The 24,235-nt window shown below is 51.0% G+C and overlaps 2 protein-coding genes across 3 annotated transcripts in view; both read right to left on the minus strand.

Annotated features, from left to right (window-relative positions):
- The window catches only part of MYH7B (myosin heavy chain 7B), a 46,358-nt gene extending 29,253 nt beyond the window's left edge, over positions 1 to 17,105 (minus strand). The window contains exons 1-3 of the mRNA XM_009678463.2: positions 17,027 to 17,105; positions 2,974 to 3,132; positions 2,004 to 2,107 (exon numbers count right to left, since the gene is read on the minus strand). Of these exons, the coding sequence (XP_009676758.1) occupies positions 2,004 to 2,107; positions 2,974 to 3,070 (201 nt within the window). The 5' untranslated portion in view covers positions 3,071 to 3,132; positions 17,027 to 17,105. The remainder of the gene's footprint in view (positions 1 to 2,003; positions 2,108 to 2,973; positions 3,133 to 17,026) is intronic.
- LOC138061533 (uncharacterized) lies at positions 16,975 to 24,211 on the minus strand. 2 transcript variants are annotated; one of them, XM_068912761.1, is made up of 2 exons: positions 19,616 to 22,557; positions 16,975 to 17,158 (listed from the first exon to the last, which is right to left on the minus strand). In XM_068912761.1, the coding sequence occupies exons 1-2, from the start codon at positions 20,852 to 20,854 to the stop codon at positions 17,132 to 17,134; spliced, it is 1,266 nt and encodes a 421-aa protein (XP_068768862.1). In that variant the 5' UTR covers positions 20,855 to 22,557; the 3' UTR covers positions 16,975 to 17,131. The 2 variants fall into 2 exon arrangements, with proteins under 2 accessions (XP_068768862.1, XP_068768861.1); XM_068912760.1 differs by lacking the exon at positions 16,975 to 17,158 and adding an exon at positions 24,126 to 24,211 and having other exon boundaries at positions 18,768 to 22,209.
- Between the last annotated feature and the right edge of the window lie 24 nt (positions 24,212 to 24,235).

A 24,235-nucleotide genomic window follows, 5' to 3' on the forward strand; every position in this document is an offset into this window, starting at 1 on the left:
GTGACAGGCCTCAGCCTCCACAGAGACCCCTTGGCCCTCCACCTCAGCCTCCAGCGTGCCCCAGGGAGGGAAGTAGGGCCAAGGTCATGCTGATGGCCCCACAGTGCCATGATGCACCGCGCTGGGGATGTTCCCCCAGCCCTGAGCCCACTCAGCCACCAGTGGGCACCCCAAGCCCTTGCCACCCCTGCCCACGCACATCCTTGTCCCACCACCGCAGGGTCCTTCTTGCTACCAGAGGTAGCAAGGTGTTGAGCCGCTCAGACACCAGCATTCAGGGCACGGGACAGACACTTGCCGCAAGAAACGGCTCGGCCGTGGCCCCAGGGCGTTTGAGAGTCCCCCTGGCCACCATGGGGCCGCCCTGCTACCCGCCCCGCTCTCCTTCACACGCCGTTCGCTTTCACAAGAGCCGCCTAAAATAACGTGATGCAGTCTTTTGCTCAGAGAGATTTCTGGCTCTTTTGGCAAACAGCTGAACTGTGTACCCCATCACTTATAACTGGATTGATTTAATCCTGTAAGTCCAAGCACTGGCAAACTATCACATTACATATCTGGCCTGAATGGAAGCAAGTCAATTTAGCAAATGGTCCTGTTAATAAAGCTTAAGCAAAACTTTTCAAAGAGATTTTTTTTTTACATGTGAGAATTAAACCCATGGTGTGTTAGGTGTTAAAAGCAGGAAAGTGGAGGGAGCAATAAGGGGAGGTTATTTTTGCTGAAACTGCTTCCATTGGAAATGCTAACCCAATGAAAGTAGGTGTAGTTTTATATTTTGCAAATCCACGGCATTTTAAAAAAACAGTTTCATGAGGGAACAGCAGTAAAGGTTAGGAAACTTTTCATCTGCAGAAGCCAAAAGAATAGATTTTTAACCACAGCATTTTAAAAGTCAATGTAAACTTCTCAAACTGACCTTCTGCAAATACATTTTATTTTGTGGAGGGAAAAAGTTTCTAATTTTTGTCCCAACTTCAGACCAAAGTATTTTCAAAACTTGACATTTTTCAAAGAAAATTATATCTATTTCCCTTAGTTTAGGCAGATACGGGAAAAAAATATACTGTTCATTGCCTGGTCAGGACCTCATTCTGTTTTCCAGTTTTACACTCGTACAAGCCTCTGCACTGCAGTAACGTTCCACAGGCATGGGACTCCAACAGCTGAGAAATGATTTTTAATTAAGTTAATTTGTAGTTATTTGTACTAAGTACTATATTGACAAATACTAATTGATCATTGCTTATTTTACATCACTTCCACTGCTAGAAAGCTGGAGTAACACCACTAAACATAACTGGTCTCGCCTCCAGCCACACTATTCTTTAACTCTGCTCACTTTGGGAGGTTATTGCTGGCTGGGGCAATGAGATCAGCCAACGGACTGAAAGAGGGAGAGCACAGTTCGGGATCTGGCCCGAGGCACCTAACAACATATTTATATTTGGCAAAGAACAAGTCCTTAATCACCCTGGTGCTCACACACTCCTGCAGCGAACGGCACACTCACACTTCCCGCACGGTCGTTCTTTGCTTAGAAGTCTGCACCGCTCTGCCTGGTGCAGATCCAGACTAAAAGGAGCAGGAATTGGCCCCTTACCTTTTACTTTGCCCTTCGCGATTAGCTGCACAATGATTGAGCGTTGCAAAGGGCTGCTCTGGAGTAGGCGCTTCCTTCGCCAGCCCTCCTTACAGCTGCTGGGAGCATGCCTGGGACTTGTGCTGGGGAAGCCTGACTACCCCCCTTCGATCCGTCTCACAAGGTAGATCACTTGAAAGCAAACATTTGATGGGGGTATGCTGAACTGCTGACATGCTTATGTGTCCTGACACACCGCAGTGTGACAAACGCCATGGCCAGCCCTCGGGGGACGAGCAACTGCAGTACGCGCAAGTGTTATCAGAAGAACTCGGCTAGTTTCAGACATGATCTCGTCACACATATCCCCCCCTCAGCACACGTTCTTACCAGCCCGTGAAAAAGAGAAGACTTTGCTTACTCGCTTGTCTCTGGTTTCCACAGTGACTTTGCCACCAGAACTTTCTTTGATTTCCACTTCAATATAAGCCTCTTTCTCATCTGGGATCCAAGCTCGCTTCTTTCCTTAAGGGGGAGAGGAAAAAAAAAAAAGAAAAAGAAAGGAAAGGAAAGGAAGGGAAGGGAAGGGAAGGGAAGGGAAGGGAAGGGAAGGGAAGGGAAGGGAAGGGAAAAAATCAGGTTGAAATGGAGGAAACCATTTGTCAAATGAAGGCCACAAGAACGTAGGCTGATTACATGGAAGGACAGTCATTATTCCTCCCTATACTCTTCGTCATAGGAGCTGGGATTTCTTTGCTTTTTCATGTTTGGCAGCTGTTGCATTTGCTTGAGTCAACTTTTACATTGACAGAAGTCTGCCGCTTAATGTGTACTTGCATTTAGAACGTCATGAGGAAAATGCAGTTGTCTTATTTCTTAAGTTGCTCCTCATTTGCTGTGTTGAGACAGGAGCAACGCAGAGCATGTGCTTGCCCCTGGAGCCCAGTAATACTGTGGGCAGCAGAAAAAACAGCTGTAATACAGTGGGGTGGCTAGGACAGAATGGGAGGGCTGCAGAGCGAGCTCTGTACACCTCCAAAACGAGATGGAGCTGGAGACAGCTTCACCATGCCATTACGCGCTCAGCCTATCTCCCTCCGTCCTTCTGGCCACCACCAGGGGTTGGGGAAGAAAAAGGGCCGCCTTCTCCTTGCACTTCAGCAGAATACGAGGGGACCGTCAAAACCCTGCTTTTCCTACTTCTGAGATCTTCTTGTCCTCCAGGGTGGAGGGGGCAAGTCTCCAGCTCCTATGATACCACTTCCCACATCTCAAGCCCTGTCAGGCTCAGCCACACTGGTAACAGGATAGGGACGCTCTACAGAGTGAGCCATGGCCAAGGGCTCCCTTGGGGCTGTGCCTGCCAGGCTGCAAGCTTCCTCGGGGCTTACCATCAAATGGAATTGTCTGAAGCTTCAGCTGCTCTGTGTAGCTTTTCCGGAGGTATTCAGCAGCCTCCCCAAACTCGCTCATGTCTAGCATAGCCATCTTGCCTGGCTAGAGGGAGAAGGCTTGCTAGCAGCAAAGGAAGAGTGAAAGGCACCTAAATGCTGAAAAGAGGGAAGGGACAAGGAGTCAGTGCACAGAGAAAGGGCCCAGCAGTGGGCTGCCAACCAAGAGTAACACAATCGCCAAACATGCTTTTAATTGTAGAGAGCAAGAGAAGACAGCGACAACAATGCTAGCTAGTAATAATAACGTCATTACTGATCTGCCCTGCACTGCAAGTCCCAGCTGTGAGAACCCGCATCACTTCAGCGGTGAAATTTATATTCACATTTTGAGCGTCATCAGAGTCCAACACCCCTTTTCTCGATAAACTCAGCCAAAAACTATTGCAAGTTTACAGACCCGTTGGAGCACCGGTGCCCTGCACAAAACCCATGCAAAGACCTGGGTCCCCATTCCAGAGCAATATTGCAGAACAATAAAAGCGAGAGCGGAAGCATTCAGCCTTGAAAAATCCCTTCTAGAGGACCGCAGTGACAGCTGCTCGGAAAAGCACTTTTATGATATTGCTTTCTATCATCCATCTAATACGACAGCACACAGCAGAACTCCAAAATGCTGCAGCTATTCTAACCATTGTAACCCGCGCTGCTAGCCAGTTACTCGGCAAAGTGCGCAGATCTCCGTAAAAATGCTCTCAATTAAGGTTTGTCCTGCCCTCCCCTGTACCACCAGAGTCAGTCTGAGAGCCCCTGTCCTCTGGGAACAGCCACCCTGCAAAGGTGAAGCGAGTTAGTAGCACAGGACAAGCGTGCACACAGACATGCTCTTTACTACTAACCTCGGTGATAGGACTGAGTGGCTGAGAGTGTGCAGCAAAGCCCCTTTTTATTGTGTCTGTCAAGGTCAGAGTGGGAAAAGATATGTCAGAAATTCCCATGTGTCATGTCCCCACAGCTCCATTGGTGCTGCTGTCCCACTGCCCGGAGAGACACAAAAGGCAAACTTCGCTTTTATCTCTCTGCAAATGCAGCCTGGTTATTTTTATTCCTGTATTGTCAGGCGAGTACAAAGGCAGAGCTAGAGACTCCAGCTTTGGAGGCAGAGCAGCTCTCCAAGCCTATCTGCGTCCACCTGCTCTGGAGGGGAGCTGAGGAACGAGAACTGCTCCTCCCGCACCTGAGTGATTCTGCTTTTTTCCTCATGCCCCTGCTGGGGGAACCACTGCCTGGCAGAGATCAGCACCCCGGCATGCTCTCCAAGCCATGTACAACCAAAGCTCTCCCTCGGCTCTGGTTCAGCCTTTCCATGGCCACACTCCCCAGGACCAGAGGAAGGATCTTAGGACTCAGCCTCTGCTACCACATTACCTTCTTCTCCAAGGGCTTGCCTTGTTTACCAAGGAACATCAGCCATTTCCCGCATTTAACAGCAGATTTCACAAACGCCAGAATTTGCTTTTCTGGTTACAGGCAAATAAAACTGAACAGTTTTCTAAGAGCAGCCTGATTCCTCCCCAGAGCCACAGTCTCCCTGTGGGGCTCAGCCCCAAAGACGCACGTGCACTGCTGGGAAGGGCTGGGTTTGAGCCCCCAGCTCTGCCCTGCTGCACTGAGTCCAAGCCTGGCTCAGCCTTTAGCAAAATCTGCCCAGCTGTAACCCCTGGGTCCTGCTCTCCCAGAGCCCACCCAGCTGCAAGGAGGGAGCTTGGTTCACAGCTAGGCCAGATTAAAAGACTCTCTTGGCAGAGAGGCTGCTGGATTTCCCCCAAAGTTGCCATAGAAAGCACAGTGATCGTGGCCCTGAGCATGCCTGCATCCTGGCAGCACTGCCATGCTCTTTCTGAGATGGGAAGGGCCAAAGGGTTGTCTGTGCCATGTTCATGGAAGAGTAACTTTAGTTGCTGGCATCCAAAGAGAAGTTACATTTGTGCCCCTCTGGTGAGGCAATATTGCTGCCTCCCTGAAGGACTCTTGCAGGCCTTCCCCCATAGCAGGCAGCACTCGCCACAGGACAGCCGGTGCCACTTAGGAGCTCTGCTCCTCTCCTTGCCTTTCCTTTGGTATATTTGAAAAGCAAAGCAGGCTTGGAAAGCAAGCAGCCTCCTCTCCTCTTCCCTGCACCAAAGCCGATTGGAGAGGCACTGCAGCGGCAGCCCCACGCCGGGCAGCTGCACTCGCCGCAGCCGCAGGGCTCTCACGGCCACAGCACAGCGACCAGGAGAGCGTGTGTGCATGTGTGTCACAGCGCAGGCTCAGCATGTCCCTACCCCGAGGGGAAAGGGCTCAGGCAGCCAAGCAGCCAAGTGATTGCAAGCGCATGCCATGGCTGGGGACACGCGCACCAGGCCAAGGTGGGCTACCGCCTCTCAGCCCCTCTGCGAGACACGTGCCAGTCATCTTTGCAAGTAGCTTTGCTTCTTCCTTGCCACAAAGACATCTTATCCTCTTGTGGAAGCAGGTGTGTTTGTTGGCTGCTTGACTTCAATGCTGACACATGTGAAACGAGCTGCAGCAGCCTCCAAAGCTGGAAGTAGCCTAACTACAGCCAGGCAACTTGTAAGCCATATGCAGGTGCCCAGCTGCTGGGCCCTGCTGTCCCAGTTCAGGTGGTTTCTCTCATGGCCACATCTCTCTTCAGCCTGGGGGGGTACCTCAGTACTGAGCTGAAGGAGAAACTGAGGCACAGGGTGACTAGGGATTTGTTACACGGAGCAGCTGCTGGTGCAGGGGCTGGCCATGGCATGGCCACATTGAGCAGCACCAGGAGCCACTCAGGGCACATAGTTTCAGCCTAGGCTCAGGCTGGCACACAGACATGTGCTGCACGGAGACTTTTGCAGTGCCAAGACCCGATCTGAACCTTTCCTAGATCAGGCACTGAAGGGGTGTTCAGCTGAAGCCCCGGCAGCGGTCACTCCTTCCCTACAGCACATAGGTATAGTTTTCTGCCACAACCAACGCTCAAAGTACCCATGGCAGCGTGCGAGTCTGGGCATCCCAGTCTCATCCCAGGGAGCATCCTTCCCACAGCCCTGCAGGCCTCCAGCAACAGACAGGCCCTCTGCTCTTCCACCCTGCTTTGCAATGAAGACTGTGAGATTTACAGAGGGAGGAGGGCTGGAGGGCCCCAGCCCCTTCCTCTGTGGGTTGAGCCCCCAGGGAGAGGATAGCCAGGCTCAGAGACAGGTCAACACTGTCCTCACTGACTGTGCAGTGTAAAGTCATGGCTTTTCACAGTTGCTAGTCTTCCCTGGTGTGTAGGACATGTTCCTTTGGCATCAGCAAGGTGACTTTGAGACCATTAGGATGAAGCAGGATGTAAGCCCATGTCTTCATGTCCTCTCCCACCAGGCTGGTTGTCAGCAGTTTATGTCCTCATCTAGATCTGGGAATAGCCTAGGTTCACAGTGCAGAGCTGGACACCATGGGCACTTGCAGATGTGTCGGCTCCATCCCCTTGGGGAGACAGTCGGGGGACACTGGCACTGCGATCCTACTTGGCCGTGCTGTCAAAGAGGCACTGCCGTGTTCAACCCCGCCAAGATGGCAGTGGTGAGGGACAGCAAAAGTGGGGTAGTGTCCTGAAGAAGAACGTGGTGCAAACAGGCCTTGGTTGACCACGGGTTCCTCCGAGGTTAGCCTGGTGGTCTTCTGCCTCGCTGTCGTGAGCTCGGAGTCAGATTTCCACCCACGTCCTGGCGGGGCCTAAGGCCTTTGGCGGATCCGGTGCCAAGTACCTTTGCCACGAGTGCCCCAGCAGTGGGATGAGCTCTCGGCCCAGGCCCACCAGCTGGCCCAGCCTCACACATTCTTCTCAGGGCACGTACCCACCCTGCGCTCTGCTCACCCCCTCCCCTGCCTTATCTTTAAAGCGATTTTATTTTCGGAGATTCCTTCTACAGTTCCTTCTGTTAGCCGTAGTTTCTCTCCCTCTTTGAAGATGTTCCAGCAGGGTCCATCAAAGGCAGAGCAGATCTATAGAAAGGGAAATGTGGAATGGTCACTCCAGCAGCTGCTGAAATGTACTTCCTTTGGGTTCGGACACTTTCTAAGTTGGAGTTTGTGATGTGGTTTTCAGTGCCGTAGGAAGCCCATCCTCATATTCCTGGGAAGGCCCATGCCGTGTCCTGCTCAGACAGGTGTAACATGGGCATCCTGAGACGGGCAGCTATGGAAGAAGGTTTGTATGAAGTTCCCATGAAACCCTGCAGGCATAACTAGGGACCTATGGCCTCTAGTGTGAGCAGAGAGGTGGTTAGTGAGCTTTAGGTGGTTAGTGCCCGAAGCAAGCAATTTGCCTGAACGTTTCACCTGCTCCGTGTCACCATCCCCAGCAGCAGAAGCGTCTCCCTTAGCCATCAACGCGCCATTTGCTCCTCTACAGCTCTGTGCTTGACCTGTTGGGATCCCACGGCACGATGGAAGAGAAAGGGGCTCCTCAGTTTTGCCCCTGGGGACGGGAGAAGCCTCTCACCAGCATCAGACTACAGAGCTGCCCCTTCACTGAGCAGCATTTTGCAGTCAGATCAGCTCCTACCCATTTCTGGGAGAAACAGGAGGGTGCCCAGAGCCCAGCCATCCTCTCCAGCGAAATCCCAGGGCAGTTCCCTGACCCCACAGGAGGAATGTTTCCCATTAGCAGGCTCTGATAAGTGGCAGGAAGGAGAATTATTCTGTGTGTCGGACAGTTCGCTAGAGGTTTCTACACTTAACATATCAGCACTATCAGCTCCCTGAAATGCGCTGGAGGGGAGTGCGAAGGAGGCCGATTAGATAGAGACAATCTGCAGAGGGGCTATTTCAGGCATATTTCCATCGAGCGAGAATGTCTACTTACAGGGAGACAGGCGAAGGTGACAGGCCAGTGCTGCCAGTCTGACGACGTCCCTCTGGCTCAGCCTGGCCACACAAGCCTGCAGCTGCAAGGTTCCCTCCAAAGCAAACACCAAACTCCTGGCTGTGTTTTCTAGGAAGCGCTATTTCACCAAAAAGCAATCCTGCCTTCCGGGACTGAGACAGAGTCTGGGCTACAGCTTGCACCAGGGACCATTTTCATGCTGTCTTCCTTCCTCTCAGCCACATCCCATCAGAGGGAGAGATCGCAACCACAATTCCAGCTCTGCTTTTCATGCATCCCTCAACATCAGCAGGGTCATTCTTGAATTTATAGGCAGAAGAATCAGGCCTAGCTCCTTGTTAGGGGGTAGAAGAGGTGGTGGTCTTGGTGCGATGGTGTCAGCTTTAGAGGGGGTCTGTGAGACTTGCACACAAGGCCAGCATGGCTGGGAAGAAGCGGTGCGAGGACAGGGATGTGGCATTGACGCTGCTGCAGGGAGCCAAGAGGCACCCACAGGGCTTGAGGTGGGGCACAGCGCTGAATCCCCGCTTCTCAATGCTTCCTGGGACCTTCCAGCATGTGTGTCCCCTGCTGCCAGGACATACCACACCAAGACTGTGCTCTCACCCCCACCCTGAGCTGGCTGCCCTTCAGCCACGGATGAGGTGCTGCCTTTATAAACATTCGGGAAAGTACATTAACTTGTTGCTTCAGTGAGCTCTTCAGTGCTGTGGGAAGCAGCTCATTATGGCACGAGGCTTGTGAAGCATGAGGGTGCTGAGCCTCTTGGCACCTTGCTTCCAGTGCAGCAGCACTGCTACAGGCACTTAGGAGCATGTGAGAATAAAAGAGTCTCAAAATGAGTATCAGAGACAGCAAGATGACCTGGAGACTAGAAAAACTGGAGAGTTTTTGTTCTTTTTGAATTTACCAGCTTTGAGTTTCTTGCATTTTTTTTTTCTCCAGAGAGATTGGCATTGAAAAGATCCAGGTTCCATTTAAGAAAGAAGGTAGTACTGAACATTGCAAAAATCATTCTGCTCATTGTAGTAATGTGTGAGCTGGCTCCAGTGAAGATGCTTGAGGTTTTGGCAATGCCTTTCAAAAAGAGATGGGGGTAAAAGAGATTCCTGCCCTGTTCATTGGAACACTTAACAGCGCCTCGACTGCAGCTAGCTTGCTGGGACAGGCCCTGGCACACAGCAACAGGGCAGAAGAAACCTTGGAAAAGACAGAGGAAATGAATGGTAAAAGGCCAGCTGGCAGCTGTAAGGCAGGGTTAGTTCACTTGAAACAGCTGATCACAGCACGGGTCCTTTCCTGTGCTTTAATGAAGCAGTTTTCTGTTTCCAGCCAGGAAGTTCTTTTTGTTTGAAGGGAATTTTTGCCCTGCTACTATGCCAACAAGGGCATGAAACAGGAGAGCTCCCATAGAGGAGGGGTACCAGGAGAAATGGCAGTTGGTTTATGTTGGTCTGCATGCAAGGCCAGGCCAGACTCCCAGCAGAGAGAGGACCACGGTGGATAACTACTCCCCAGCCCTGGACCGAGCCAAGGTTTGTTATCATACATGCACAGCAGTGAGGACCCCCCAGGGCTCCCTGGCACTAGGCTGTCCTTCCTATGGCCAGGCCTGTTGGCCTCAGGTCCATGAGCCAGTCTCGGAGATTGGCATCTGCATGAAGCACGCAGCACTACAGGAAATGGGCCAGGCCTAGGCATGGAGTTAGCAAATAACAGCTCAGGAGGGGTATACTGGTACAAGCGCAAAAAGGCCAAAGCTAGAGCTACCGTAACCCACCAGGAGCCACGGCACATGTGTACCAGGGCCTGCCAGGAGCTCCAGATGGTTCTCAGAAGGATAACTCCTTCAGCAGCTGGGCCTCTGCAGGACACCGCTTCCCTGCAGGGCCTGCAACTGGGCAGAGCATCAGCATGCTGGGCCAGGAGAGCTGTAGTCATGTTCCCAAAGCATGCCGAGCCAGAGGCTGCCAAGGGTACAGATAACCACATGCAGGATGCCTCAGCCCAGAGACCCTGCTAGGTCTTTGCAATTAGCACCTTTCAATAAGGGGCAATAACAACTATTGGAAATGAAGACCCAGAGCTGCCTTGGAGGCTGTGAGGAGGGAGGCACAGAGCTCAGATCAGAACCGGTGTCAGGCCATGGCTCTGCTCGTCCGTATTCTGGATCTGCCATTCTTGGAGTGGCCTAATGGTTTCTGGCTTTGCAACAGTTTCTATGTGCTTTGAGATTTGGGAGCAAGAGGGAAGGTGGTGTTCCCCCTCCTGTCTGGACCTCACCCCTCTGGCTCCATAAAGCTATTTAGGGAATGTTTCCTTCCCGTTTTGACCCAGCTTCTCTGCACTGGAGCCTTGCAGATACAATATCACAATAAGCCTGCACAACCCAGTTGCTCTCAGAGCAATGGTCCCCAGACAATCCCATTACAGCCCCCTGCTCTCTCCACTCCTCACACACCTTCTCCTTTGCTCCACGGAAACCTAGATTAGGGATGTGTTGAGGAGATAAGCTGGTGAGAAGTGGCTACACTAGGCTGGGACCTGCTGCTTGGCTTCAGCATTTGTTTCCTTGGCGAAAGCCATGGCTCTGCTCTCCTGGCCCATCTACTCAGCCTTCTGCTTGTTGTCGGGCTAGACCCGCTTGACCTTCTTACCACGCTTGGTCACTGAGGATGCACGTTTGATAGAGCTCAGTTTATCTAGTGACAAGTGACAATTGTTCAAGATGGAGTGGCAGCAAATGCAAGGAGCTTCTCATGGGACCCGATAGGCTTGGACCCGGCTTGAGGCTGGCTGCACTTGGAAGAAAGCAATATTCTTGCATGTCCCCGGATCACAACAGGAGACCTTCCCACTTCCCTACAGTCCATCAGACAGTCAAAGGAAAGGGGAAGCTCACTCGTGGCTGCCCAGCAGGCCCTGCCGTGGTGAGGATGGGAGGAGATGGCGGCGATCACCCAGCACTTCTCCGTTCTTGGCCATGGCAGCAGAACCTTAACATCTTCTAGTGGAGGGTACCTGGTCTTGGACCCCCAAAGGAAGGCCATGGCAGGTTCCAGCCCAGGGCTGGTTTGGGGACATGAACTCATACCATCTGGGTTGGCAGTGAGAAAATCCAGTTGCTATTTCACTATGCCCAGAGAGGTCTTTCGGTACCTTCCAGCCTTCGCTCAGTATCCACAGCACTTTGAGAGGCTGGTGCTGTTACCCTGGCTTTGGGGAAGGCTGCTGCACTCTGGGAGCTAAGGGCTTTGCTTTCTCCACACTGCAGTGAATGTCTGATGCTACATTTCCACTCTGGGGTCTGGATGCACCCTGGTGGGATGACGTCTTGCAGATAACACCTTTCCCTTACAAGATGCCCCTTGCCCTCACACAAGTCCCTGGCCAATGGCTTTTGGACTCAAGGGTTACCTTGCGCATCCCAGTGCAACTGCTGAGCTGGACACATGGATGCAGCCAGTGCTGCCGTCTGTTTGATGGCCAGGAGGTGAAACAAAGCTCCCTAAAAGCTCCCCTCAGGAAGCAAGTCCTGATGCTGGAGGGACTCTAGCCCTGTGGTACCCAGCTGCCGGGTCCATGAAAGGCCTGTGACGCCCAGGGAAGGGCTGTATCCTGGCTGCGGGGCTGTGCCTGCAGGGAGTTAATCCCCCCAAGGTCTGAGCCAGGGGTATCAGCACCCAGGGCTCAGCATCCACAGCCATGGATAGGGGAGAACACCTGGGAGGCAGGTGTCCCATCCCTGTCCCTGTCCTGGCCTCGTGCTGGGGAATCCCAGGGCCTGCTCTGCACACAGCTCCAGGAAGTGAAGGAGCAGCCAAACTAAGGTTTAGTACAACAGCTTTGTTATCCATCAGCCCTGTTCCCTTTGTCTCTCTTTTGCAGCCAGGCTTTGTTCTATTTATACTTCACTACATGGCTACTTAATGTCACAGAAAGGCCTGGTGGAAAAGCTAAGGAAGTGAAATTACTTTGGGGAAGAAATGACACTACCCGTTTATAAATAACCCGGGTTTCATTGATCTTTTAGATGCTCTCTTGGCAGAGAGTCCAATGTCATCGCTCCAGTAATGCAGACAATACTTGGGCATTGTTTTATTCTCAGTTACAGGGAAAAGGACAGCACCAGCTGCCTTTCTATCTTTAGCCCATTAGAGCACTCTTCAATTGTTCTGCACTTCAAACAATAGGCACACGTGTTGGGGGTTAAGATTGCTGGCCTTAACAGAGCATTTTCACATTGAAATGCAGCCTTAGAGACAATAGATTTCTTTCATGCCCTTACTGAAGCTGGTATTTATATGACAGAGAAGCTGGAGTGAGAGAGCTCTGTGGTGTTTCACTTTTGCACGTTGGGCCAGTGAAAGGTTCAGCACCCTAGGGAGTCCTCTGAACTTTCTCCCACAAAAATAGCCTGATTGTTCTGTCTTTATTTGGCTGGTGTCAAACATCATATCATCCCCTCTGCTGGCATGGTCAAGTTAGTGGATTTGGTACTACTCTATTCCAAAATGATTTTTTGTATTAACACACAAATATCCAGCATTGGCCGAAACCTCAGACTTTACTAAGCTGGTTTCTCTGCAGCTGGAAGAGCAAAGGAGCATTTGAAGACTTTTTTTTTTTTTTTGGTCTGCATTATTGGGTACCGGGGAAATGGAGTGCACCCGTGTGGGGCTGACGAACGATTTGCTGAAGGAGTGGACAGGCAGCCAGGCACCCAGCTCTGCAACAGGTCCCTGTCAGCTGCAGTGTATCAAATGCCTGTGCATAACTCAGCAATGTCGCTGGCAAACGATCTGCTTGCTTTCTGGTGCGCTCTATCAGTGCGCTCAGTGCCGGGGTGATTGTGCTCAGCACGTACGGGGAGGGCACTGACAGGACCTCGGGGGCCTGGGCTGTGCCACAGACTTCCCAGGTGCAGGAATGTAGCTGTGCGGGGGGACATATCTGCAACAACCTTTAGGTTCACACTGGCTCTGACGTAAAACAAAAGCAGGGTCATGTCAGAACTATTTATTCTTCCTCGCTCTTGCTGACGTTGTATTGAGTTTCAATTGTCTGAGTGCTGGGCAGCCTTTGAAAGGGGATGCGACATCCTAAAGCCACAAAGCCCATCCTTGAAGGCTCTTTAACAGTCAGAGGAGAGGTTTACAAGTATAATGTGCTTTTCTTGAAACTTTGCAGGACTCTATTTTTAGCAAATAAAGATAATGTCCCAGTTGCTGTTGTTCATCTTTTGTTGCATGTAACATGCCAAATACTTACCATGTCTGCCATATTTTTTTATCATTTAACCTTCTCCGAGCTGCATTGCAGCTCTCTTACGCCGTGGAAGAGATTATGGGCTATATTCACGTACAAATCCTTCCTAGGCTACTGGATTACTGTGAAAAGATCTCATTCTCCAGGCTGAATTTGGAAAAAGAGAAAAAAAGGTAAGCTAGAGCTCTCTACAAAAAGACCTTTCCTAGTCTGAGCAGTATGCATGCATTCTGGGAGTTCTGGAGGACAGAGCAGCACCTTTTTCAACTTTCTTGCAATAAAACTGGAGCATTTTTTGCAAAGTTTTGCATAGAAACTCAAGCTTTTTATGCCCTTTCTAAGACTCTCAGAGCAAATAGAGAGTAGAGAGGACTCAGGACCCTGCCAGGACCTAGGACTGAGAGGGGAAATGCTTCTTTTTGAGTCAAACTCTATCATTCTGCATTGTCATTAAAACTCTCTGACTTTTGTTCCTTAATTCTACCACTTGACCAACACCTGGGAAAACAGACTTTGTCCAGTGTTGAGGGACCGAACAAGTTCCTGGCACAGAGCAGTATTCCAGCAAGACAGGATTGGATTGCCAGTCCAATTCTAAATTCACAGTCTGGGTTATTATTCATCAAAGGTTAACATCCACAATTACTCATTAAAGGGATGGAAGGGTATCCACAGAGGAAAAAAAAAAAAATAGAGTAGGACTCCGCAGGCCAGAAAAGGCACAAGATGGGTGGGTTTGTTAGAGATCTATAATCACAGAGCACTGTTTCACAGCTAGGCAGCATGACATAAAGCAGAAGCAGATAATGACAATACCAGGATTTTTTCAGCAAGACAGAGCAAGGGATGGGCTGGCAGAAGTGATCCTACCCGTCAGCGCAGTGCCTAGCCCTGGTGGAGGTCTGGCTGGCCAGGGCTGAGACACCACTGCACACCAGGGGAATCATCACACACTGCTAGTGTCATCAGGAAACAATGCTCTGTCCCGGCGATGGTGCAAATCGCTCATTCCTGCCACATGACAGCAGCGATGCGAGCCACGTTCGGCTCCCACGTGTCACTTCCAGAGGTGCTCAGAGGGGTACGACAGCCAAAGTACGTGGGAGAAGGGGTTGTCACCCCTGCCTGCACCCAGGGTATCATGCTCCACTTCTGCACCGGTATGTCTGTGTCCCATGGCATCTCACACCAACCCATAACCAGGGGTGAGGCTGCTCTTCATTTTTCCCATTTTTTCCACTGCTCCAACCACTGCTCCGAGCAGGGCCCTGACAGAAAACACACATGGACATTTGTGGTGGGGTGGGCAGTCAGAGTGACAAAGCACTGCCTGCTATGGGCATGTGAGGCTCCTAAGAGAAATGAGCAGGGTAGCAGGGCATGCTGTACCCCTGAGAAATGCAGCTGAGGAGAGGAAAAAAGTTTCTTTCAAACTCCCTCCCAAGGGAGCACACATATCAGGCTCTTTGGATAAAAGCTCATTAGCAGGACCGTAAAAGCAGAGATGAGAAGTTTGCAATGACCAGGACAACTCCTGAGGCTGGCTGCAGGATAAAAAGGCTTTCATCTCTCACCCTGGCCTGGCCACTGGTGATGATCTGTCTGTGGAGGGCGACCAAGTGTAACAATAAGCATTGCCCAGTGCTTACTGGAGAAATACCCTCATCGTGGGCTAGCACATCCCAGGATTGGAGACTGCCTTCTGTGCTCTCCAGTTAATGCATCCCAAGGTTAGGTGCCCCTGCCTGGGGGTTTCACCTGTAGGTATACGGGTGCACATCACAGGGGGCAGACTTGTGCGAGTGCATGAGCAGCATGTGCATCAGTGCAGCATGCGTGCAGCTGGCACCTTCCCCGGCTGTCATGCTCTAGGCGTATATATACATAGTCTTAATCCACCCACTGCCTCTCTGCAGGTTAGATGGGTCAGGGACTGCCTTTGCAGTGGTGGAGCACACCTAGGTAAGCTCCTTCCAGCCAGCGGGTGAGGCTGGCATGCAGCGATGCTCAGGGAGAAGGAGACAGCCTGGACTTCACTCGTGCAGACGAACTCCAGGGCTGAGGGCTTCCTTTGAGTCTGGACACTTAGCCTGTCCCATCCCAGACTTGGTGCTGACTGCTTTGCTGCTAGATAACAATAGTTAACTTCTGTCATCAGAGAGAAGGCAGAGTAGAGGGTGGATGGAGAAACCAAGGCAAAGGATAAAGTCTCTTGCCCAAAGTCATCAGCAGGTCAGTGGCAAAGTGAGGAAAGTATCCCCTCTTCCATCCCAGGCAGCACCATAGCCAAGTCCAGCAAATCAGCTGGTGGGCTTTCAGTGTGCATCCGGTTTGAGGCATTCATGACAAGCCAAGCTAGCATTAGATCTGCATGTGCGGAGGAAGCCTGCACATGAGAGGCCTAGGCCCATCACACCAAGGACACAGCCTGGGTGTTCCCTGTGCCTGCTGTCTACAGTGCTCTTCCCCCCGCTCCACGCAGCAGTGAGCCCACAGAGCGTCCCAGCCCAGTCGCTTGTTGGGGAGCACCACTTCTCCGATTTAACCACAAAATAAAAATAGGACAGAGGGGTAAGCACTCGCTCCAGGCCAATGAGGGAGGCTGGGTCAGAGCTGGATCAGCATCTCCCAGACAGGCAGGTATGAGGGCTCGCAAAATCTAGAGCTCTTTCTAAATCCTTGGTACATGGTGGGTCATCAGCACAAGAGGGTGAGGGGAGCTGGCCTGAGCCACAGACACCATGAACCTGGGGAGCTTTGTGTCTTGCAGAGGATGGGAATGCGGGAGCTCCTGGCGTGAGCAGGCAGAGTAGGGCAGGGGGTTCTGCCAGCCACAGTGCCTGGATGAGGCCCTGCTACTGATAGGGACACGAGCTCTTACACTGCAGCTGCTTGACTCCAGAGAACAAGCTTGTGTGGACCAGCACAGGCGGGACTGTGAGAACAGACATGTGGCACTGAGATCAGGCCCCAGGTCCCCAGATTATTTCCCCATGTATCATACTATCCTCCTAAAATAGCCAGGTTGGGGCTTCACCAACAATAGCACGATCTGGTCCATCACTCAGAGCTGACGCTCTTGGTGCCCTCAATCTCTTTCCTCCCAGCAGGCTCCTGCACCACCATCTAGGAGGACAGGGATCGAGACGGTGGCCACGTGCCCTGTGCCTGTCACCCAGTATGAGGTGGGCCCACAGGGCCAGCACCACGGAACGCCTGGGCTGCGCTGCCCATGGGAGTGAGGAGCCAGGGGCAAGACTGGGCAGAGGGGCTCTCCCTTTGCTGCTACGCATGCTCAAGTTGGTAAATACTCCCAGAACCAGGAATGTATTTCTAATGCACATACAAACCAGTGTCACCTCTGGCCAGCAGCACTGCTGGGTGGCTGCCCTGCCAGCATCTTTGACCCCCTGCTCCTCCCAAGAGCGGAAACGCTGCACTGTCAGCTCCTTAGCCAGGGCCATGGGAAGGTAAAGGGAACCCACATGCCCTGCTCCAGGGCCGAGGATGCTCCACACGATGCAGGCATAAGCAGAAAGGGAGGGAGCAGAGCTGGTGCACTGCCCCGGAGCTAAGGTCACACAGGGCAGCCGAACCCGCGCTGGGCAATAGAGCCCAACCTCTCCGTATTCACACAAGGGCTGTTCTCAGTCCTAATCCCTGCCCAAGGCAGCTAGAGAACACCGTACCCCAGCACACCGAGCACAAGCCTGACACAACCCCTCTTGGCCGGATCCGTGGTTCAGCTAACAGTGATGTCCCTCATTCAGCCCCACCACAGCAGCTCTGCGGCCCCAAGCTTTGCTGCATGCCATACAGAGACATCCTTTATTCATCAGGCACACATGCTTTGACGTAAACTCTCACCAGGGATCTGAAGCCAGCGCATCTCGTCCTTAGTCGACAGCCTCACGCATTGCTGTGCTGAGCTCTGCCTTCACACAGGTCCTGTGCTTGCATCTGTTTCTTTTTCTAGCAGTGGTGGTTTTGTGAAATATCCTAAGGAAAAGAAAGAAAACTTGGAAGAGGTGAAACATTCCACTTGTCCCCCTCACTCATCACATATGCTCTGGCTTATCCCCGAGGGTATGTAGTCCCTCAGGATTACAGTCAGCTCCAGATCTGAGAGCAATACCGGGGTCTCCACTGCCCAGTCCCTCCCTCTCCTCAGACCAATGGGCTTGTCTGGCTTGAGAGGAGAAGGCTAAGGGGCACCCGAATGGCAGCCTGTAACTATTTGAACTATTTGAACTATTTGAACAAAGATGACGGAGCCAAACACTTCTGGGTGGTGCCAAACAATATAACAAGGGGCAACATCCACTAATTACAGTTTGGGATGTTCAGTCTGGATGTCAGGCAAAACTTAATCCCCAGAAGGGTGGTGCCGTCCTGGGATAGGTCATCAGACAGGTGAGGAGACCTCCATCCTCAGAGATTTTCAACACTCGGCTAGACAAAGGTATGGCCACCCTGATCTACTGCAGGGGACAGTCTCACTCTGAGTAGGAGGTTGGGTTAGAGATCAACCTATTCCCCATCCACACCTCTCTGATTCCCTGACATGAGGTAATGTCGAAGCTCATCCCTGGTGGTAGAGCATACAGAAAAAAAGAGTATCTGCTGGCAGCATACTAGAGTCAATGACATAATAATTTAGAATTTCCTGGGTTTGCGGCTGCATAATCTGAGCATCATTTATGGATTTATATGTTTGATTCCAAACCTACATTAGGGAAAAATTAAGTTCAAATAAAAACACAAATCTGAGGCTCAGTGTTCAGCCTTTATTCTTCCAGCTACACGCAAGCTTCACAACACTCTCTATTTGTCAACAATTGGCGATTTGAAACATTATTCGTAGCACAGGCCGCAAACCACGTTCCTTCCCACTGCTTTTGTCAGAGGCTCGCATATCCACACAGCTTCACATAGCTGTATCATAAACGCTCTGTAAAAATGCGTAAATAATTATATTGCTCCAGTAAGTACATGGAAGAATGCCTTGCGATACAATAAATCTGTCAATGTTATGTTATTGGTAAACTTGTTAGAATAATTTGATTTTGTTATGCTTATTGTAAGAGCAGAGCAAGTCTGACGCAGCTCTTTTGTATATTTAAAGAAAAAAAGTAGGAAGGGCCTGGTTTGGTTTGGATTTATTTCCATATAAACAAATTTTAGCTCTTCCTAATACAGACATGCTCCTGCAAAAATATGCCTCTAGATTGTTCACACTGCCATTTCTAGCACTATTACTCAGACATGAATGCCCCTAGAAATATATGAAACTGTTACTGAAATCTGAGATTTACCAGATTAACTTGACTGAAGAGGAACAGAAAAAATTCCAGCTTTGGATCTATTAGAAGTAACAGCAGAGAACAACCCTATGTTCTGATGAACTAAAACAACGTAAGCATAAATACACATCTAAAACAGGAGAAAAATAGCAGCTTCTATCACTTAACAGTGAAGACATGCATATTTAAAGGTAAAAGCAAGAACTACGCATGCAGCAGGTGGTGTTTATGAACACTCCAGCTGGAGCACAGCATTAGAGGCAGCTAATCTGGAATCCCAGGTCAGATATACCGCTCGTACAAACCCACCAGCCACAGTGCCAGGGCCTGGCCATGCCGCGCACCTCAGCCAGGGCTGAAGTCTCACCCTCAGGTATTGCTGGTGTCCCCAGGACAGCCAAGAACATGCCAACAGCGGTGCACTGAGGCCTGCTGCTGGTCCCAGGAGCACGGCCTGTGCCTATTGGCCACCGGGCCATGATGCTGCCAGGTACATCCGTCTGGGGACACCCGAGTTCACCCGCAAAGGCTGAATCCTTGGGAACGTCAAGGGGATGTCTACAACAGAGGCTGCCAAAGGGCAGTGCTACATCCAGGCACCCATTGGCCAGCCCCTTTGTGAATTATGTCAGTGTGGTGCAGTGAAGAGAAACGCGTGAGGGAGAAGAGGCAGAAGGCAGATGAAGATGTTTGCCATTGCTTTCAGCTCACATCAGGCTCAGAAATGACGCTGGGGTTTTGCAGAAGATACTCTGGGACTGATTGGCCATGTAAAATAAATCAAAATCTAGATTACAAGTTCTACAGGGCGAATGTGCTTAGAGGCCCTAGGAAAGAAAAAGTGGATCTGCAGGAGACAGAAGGCCTGCAGAGCTGTGCAGGACTGACTTCTAGACTTCACAGGTCCCTCCAGGCTGGGACAGTAGTTTCAAATGAATTGGAGAGCATGCTAAGACATAAAACATGAACCAGTCTTGCCCTGTAGGGGGGTGGAGAGCAGGCTTTCCACATCACCCGCCTCTGCAAATCCTTAGAAATGCTGGGACACCCGAGTTTGGGGGTGCTCTTCCCTTGTGGGAGGTGAGCAGGACAGCTAACGTTATGCTGCTGAGGGACGCATCTGACAAGTAGCAATTCTGGAGCTGGTACAAACCTGGAGGATGTCTGGGATATTTCTTTTTGAAAGAGTTCCTCTCCTCCCCTTACAATTAGCACCTTCTTCCAGACGGTGGAGCAGGATTTCTTGGGAGCACTTGCACCAGCTTCTATTTCTCAGGCAAGGGTTGACCATAGATCCTCTGTCTGCACTCCTGTAACTCTCTGGTGTTTCCAGTTTTGGCTTGAAACAGTTGTAACAGTCACTTTCTGAGCCAGGAGTTTGTCTGGCAGCAGTCAGACAGGAGGAGGAGAGAAGGGGGTGATTGATGGCATTCTCTGACCGAGTCACCTCACCATCTACGGGAAAGGGGCACACGTACACGCCAGGAACATAACTCAGCTGCACTGCATCAGTGTCCCTGTTGGTCCTGACATTTTTTCTTCCATCCGTTCCCACTTGCATGCCTTCCTGCAGCAGCTCACCTTTTGTGTTGTTAGCTGGAGCGCCCTTCTCAAAGTAAGACTGTGTGGTTGCAAGCTGCCTCTTCTTGTCCTCATGCTTGCGGACACTTTCTAAAGATGAATGAACTGGGAGCATAGCTCGGTAACATTGCCAATATGTTTCATTTATGTCACCTGGTGCTTCTTCACAGGAGACCACACATGAGGATTCAGGCTTGCCAGGTTCCCTTGCAACGGCAGAGCTGCTTTTGCTTTTCCTGGTAACTGCCTGGGAAACATCTCCACTGAGGAAGAGTTTGTGGGGAGAGACACGGCCACATCTGCACAACAGGAGCTGATTAAGCACTGAATCTTCAGGAGGCACCTGGGCACCATCAGGCCTCAGTTCCTCTGAAGAGGCATTAATATTGTCCTCAAATATGCTTCCCTCCTCTGGTGGCTGAGCTAGGTCGTCACGGTTCCCAGTGCAGGGAGAGCCCACAGCACTCTTGCTGTCTGAAGGCGGCAACGCTCCAGCTGCAGGCCTCTGACTCTGCCCCTTCCAGCAGGGACAAGGGGAGGCTGGGCTCCCCCTCTCACCTAGGATCAGAGGGTTGCTTGGGCTCTCCTTCTTTGGAGGAGAGGGGGCATTGGAAGGCTCTCCCTCCTGCACAAAAGGTAGAGGATTTGCAAGATCTCCCTTCTTTGGGAGAGGGAGATGGGGGGTTGAGAGGTCTTCCTGTGCCCTCTCTGTGCTGTTGGCAGACGAAAACCTCTCCCCGTTAGTGAGTGACTTCTCAAATTTCTGTTTCCCTACAGACCACCCAAAGCAGAAGCTGAGGATGCGCTGCATCTTCCCATCTGTCCTCCTCCAGGCTGGTGAGAGGCAGCGGGTTTCCTCCAAATTGCAGCTATTGGTCAGGACTGGGTCAGGACTCTCAGAGAGGCTGCGCGTTACCACACCACTTCTGGGCAGCTACCTCTTAAGATGTCAGGGCTTCACAACATCACCATATCTCCTCTTTAGATGCAGTCTGACATTCAGGTTACATAGTGGAACGCAATGGCATGTAAGAGCTTCTGTTTAGGGTATTTAATGCATTAGTTTCTGCTTCTTCCCCAGTTTTGTAGTTATAATCAATGGCTGTAAAGGTATAATACCCAAATCCTTTTTGAAGGAGAGCTTGAAGAATTGCAAGGTTTCTCTTTAAAATGTTGATCTTGCTGTGTTTCTTTGGAACTGAGATATACCATGGGGGGTTTGAGGAGTCTGACTCTGTCTTGTGTATCTTCAGGTGACACAAGGAGCTGGTTCTCACCCAGAGGTTCAGCTCTGACTGCCACCGGCTCTCTCGGCACACGGCAGAATCAGCTGAATGCCGTTGCCCCTCCAGAGGCTGGGGCACTCTGTGGGGGGGCCTTAGCAGAAATCCTGTGTGCCCGGATAAAGCAGGAGTCAATGAGTTAACACACAAACCACCATGCTCTGTTGACTGCAATCTGTCAGCTCTCTCAGATGCTGCTTCCAAGGGATGATATAAACTTGAATTTACCTGTTCATCAGCAGAGGTCTTTGGACTGGAAATGCTTTCAGTTTTACGAAACACAGGAGTTTTCGTCTAGTTCAGTTTTCTTATTATGACTTATTAGAACAATATTGCTTTTCATTCACAGAGAATATTCTCACTGGGGTATGCTCCTCCACAGGTAAAAGCAGCTTGCACAGCCTTATGGTTTGCAGCAGGAGGGTAAACAACGGGCAACTGATATCTCCATTCCCTGCTCACTAGGTGGAGTTTCTTGATTGTGAAGAGGGACAGCGTCTGTGCAGGTTGCTCAGAACTGGATAGCCAGGGGCTTACTCTTCCAGAAGAGAAAACCTTTCTGACCAGCCTGAAGTGAATACTTTGGCTGAGAAACCTACACACAACTAGAAACTCTTCAGATGTTTGCTGAATCCAGGAGACAAAAAAGGTTTTGGAGACCTCTCTTTTGGGTACGGCCTGGTACTTTGTGAATGATTTACTTCAGCAGGAGACTGTCTTCACAGCTTGCATGTTTGTCGCTTAGGCTGTTCCCTGAGAGCAATAAAATACCAGTCGAGTCATTCGGTCCTGGGCCTTTCTCCTGCTGTCTTCCCTGCAGATGACACTGATCCTCTGTATCAATGCAGGAATTAAGAGCACCCACTGTTGCAGTCAGGGATATCTACAGAAGAAAATGTGGATTACTTTCAAAAAATGGTATTTCTATCCAGATCAAGAATTACAAGATCTGTTCCAAAAAATCAGTAAAATTATTGTCCCCAATATTAAGACAAGACATGATATTGTCAGGTACTAGCGATGGGTCCATTTTAGAAAACTTCACTAACAAACCACTATCCATTCTTCAGATCAAAACACTGCTGGAGCTTAGGCAGGATTTGAAGTCCAGTGTCCATTTTATCTTTACAACCACAGTGATGGTGCAAAGCACTTGCTTTCCAGCAGGAATAATTAATATCAGAGTCACTTCCAGTATCACACCCTGTTGTGTTCGCACTGGACACAGCACCTAAAATGAGGAAATGGTCTGAGTTTTTTTTCAAAGGAGGCGGCTTTGGAAAAGCTGCATGCAGCCCTATAAGGGTGAAACTTCTACAGAAATCACATTCACTATTCACACGGTTTCTAAAGCTAAGGGGAAAGCTGGACATCTTGACTGTCTCTGCTGAGGCCTTTCCAGAGCCAGCACATCACTATTGGTATTGCATCTATTCTGCAGTAGTTCTTCAGAGTTGAACTATGCTCTACCAGTGCATTAAAAAATATGTCTCCTAAGGAAATTATAATCTTTCACCAAGCCCAGGGTGAACGTGGGCGTAGGGAGTGTTCCCTGCCATTGGCCTCAGCTGGGATGAGAGGATTGGTGTGACAGTCGCCACACTGCAGCCTTCCCTCTCCCTTATCCACTGTCCACCAAGACCAGCCCTGACAAAAACAAGGGAAATAGTTCCAGAATTGCCCCTCCCTTTCCCATACCAGCTAGGAGGAGTGATTCTTCTTAATAATGTCACCTAACACACAAACTTCATATCTAGACGTGCTACTGACCTACCCTGACAGTCATGAAGAGCTGAACATGATCCACCACACATATAGCTGCAACAAACCCCTCTGAAACCCTCAGAAAAATTGCTAAGATGGACTTGGCTGTTCTGATAAACCCCCTTTTCTCCCAGCTGGCTCCATCGCCAGCCACGGGCCATCTCAGTGGCGCAGGTGAGACCCTGGTGCTCAGATGGCCAGGAGTTTGCTAGTAGGGGGTTGAAGGAAGGGGTGAACCGCAGAGGGTCAGCTTTTGCTCTGACTGCAATCAGTCGGTATGTGCTGATGTCTCTGGGAAGACTGTTCTACGGCAAGCAGCCCTCGCATCACCTACCCACATAATAATTTATTAATAATAATATTAACTACTAAAAATTAATAACTATAATTATATTTAATAGTGATTAACAATTATTATTAATTGTCACATACCCCACGGGGACACTGGAGTGTCAGCTCCTCCCGAGGAGGCCCCCAGACTACCTTGTCTCATGGAGTGCCCCATCATCTCACCTCAAAGGGAGCCCCCACGTCACCTCGCCCCATGGGGAAGGCTCCAGTGCAGGCCACGCCATGAGGTGCCCCCTTACATCATCTCGCCCCATGGGGAAGGCTCCAGTGCAGGCCACGCCATGAGGTGCCCCCTTACATCATCTCACCCCATGGGGAAGGCTCCAGTGCAGGCCACGCCACAAGGTGCCCCCTTACATCATCTCGCCCCATGGGGAAGGCTCCAGTGCAGGCCACGCCATGAGGTGCCCCCTTACATCATCTCGCCCCATGGGGAAGGCTCCAGTGCAGGCCACGCCATGAGGTGCTCCCTCATGTCACCTTGCCCCATGCGGTTCCCCCACATACATCACCTGGCTCCGCGGGGTGTCCCCCACTCACATCTCCTCACCCCACAGGGTGCCCCACACATCACCTCACCCCGGGCCTGCACCCTTCCCCCCGCCGAGGCCCCTCTCACCCGCCGGCTCCGCCCCTCTCGGCTGTCCCCGCCCCCACTCCCGCCACCGTTCTGGTCCCCCCCACCTGACGTCACAGCATGACGTTGTGCCGCTTTGTGACGCATTCCCACCCCGGAATACGGGACCGTCCGTCCCCGCCCTCGGGCGCGCGACCTGCTCCACCCCACAGAGCGC

The sequence above is a fragment of the Struthio camelus genome, chromosome 18, assembly GCF_040807025.1.
Source record: "Struthio camelus isolate bStrCam1 chromosome 18, bStrCam1.hap1, whole genome shotgun sequence".
Classification (NCBI taxonomy): Eukaryota; Metazoa; Chordata; class Aves; order Struthioniformes; family Struthionidae; genus Struthio; species Struthio camelus.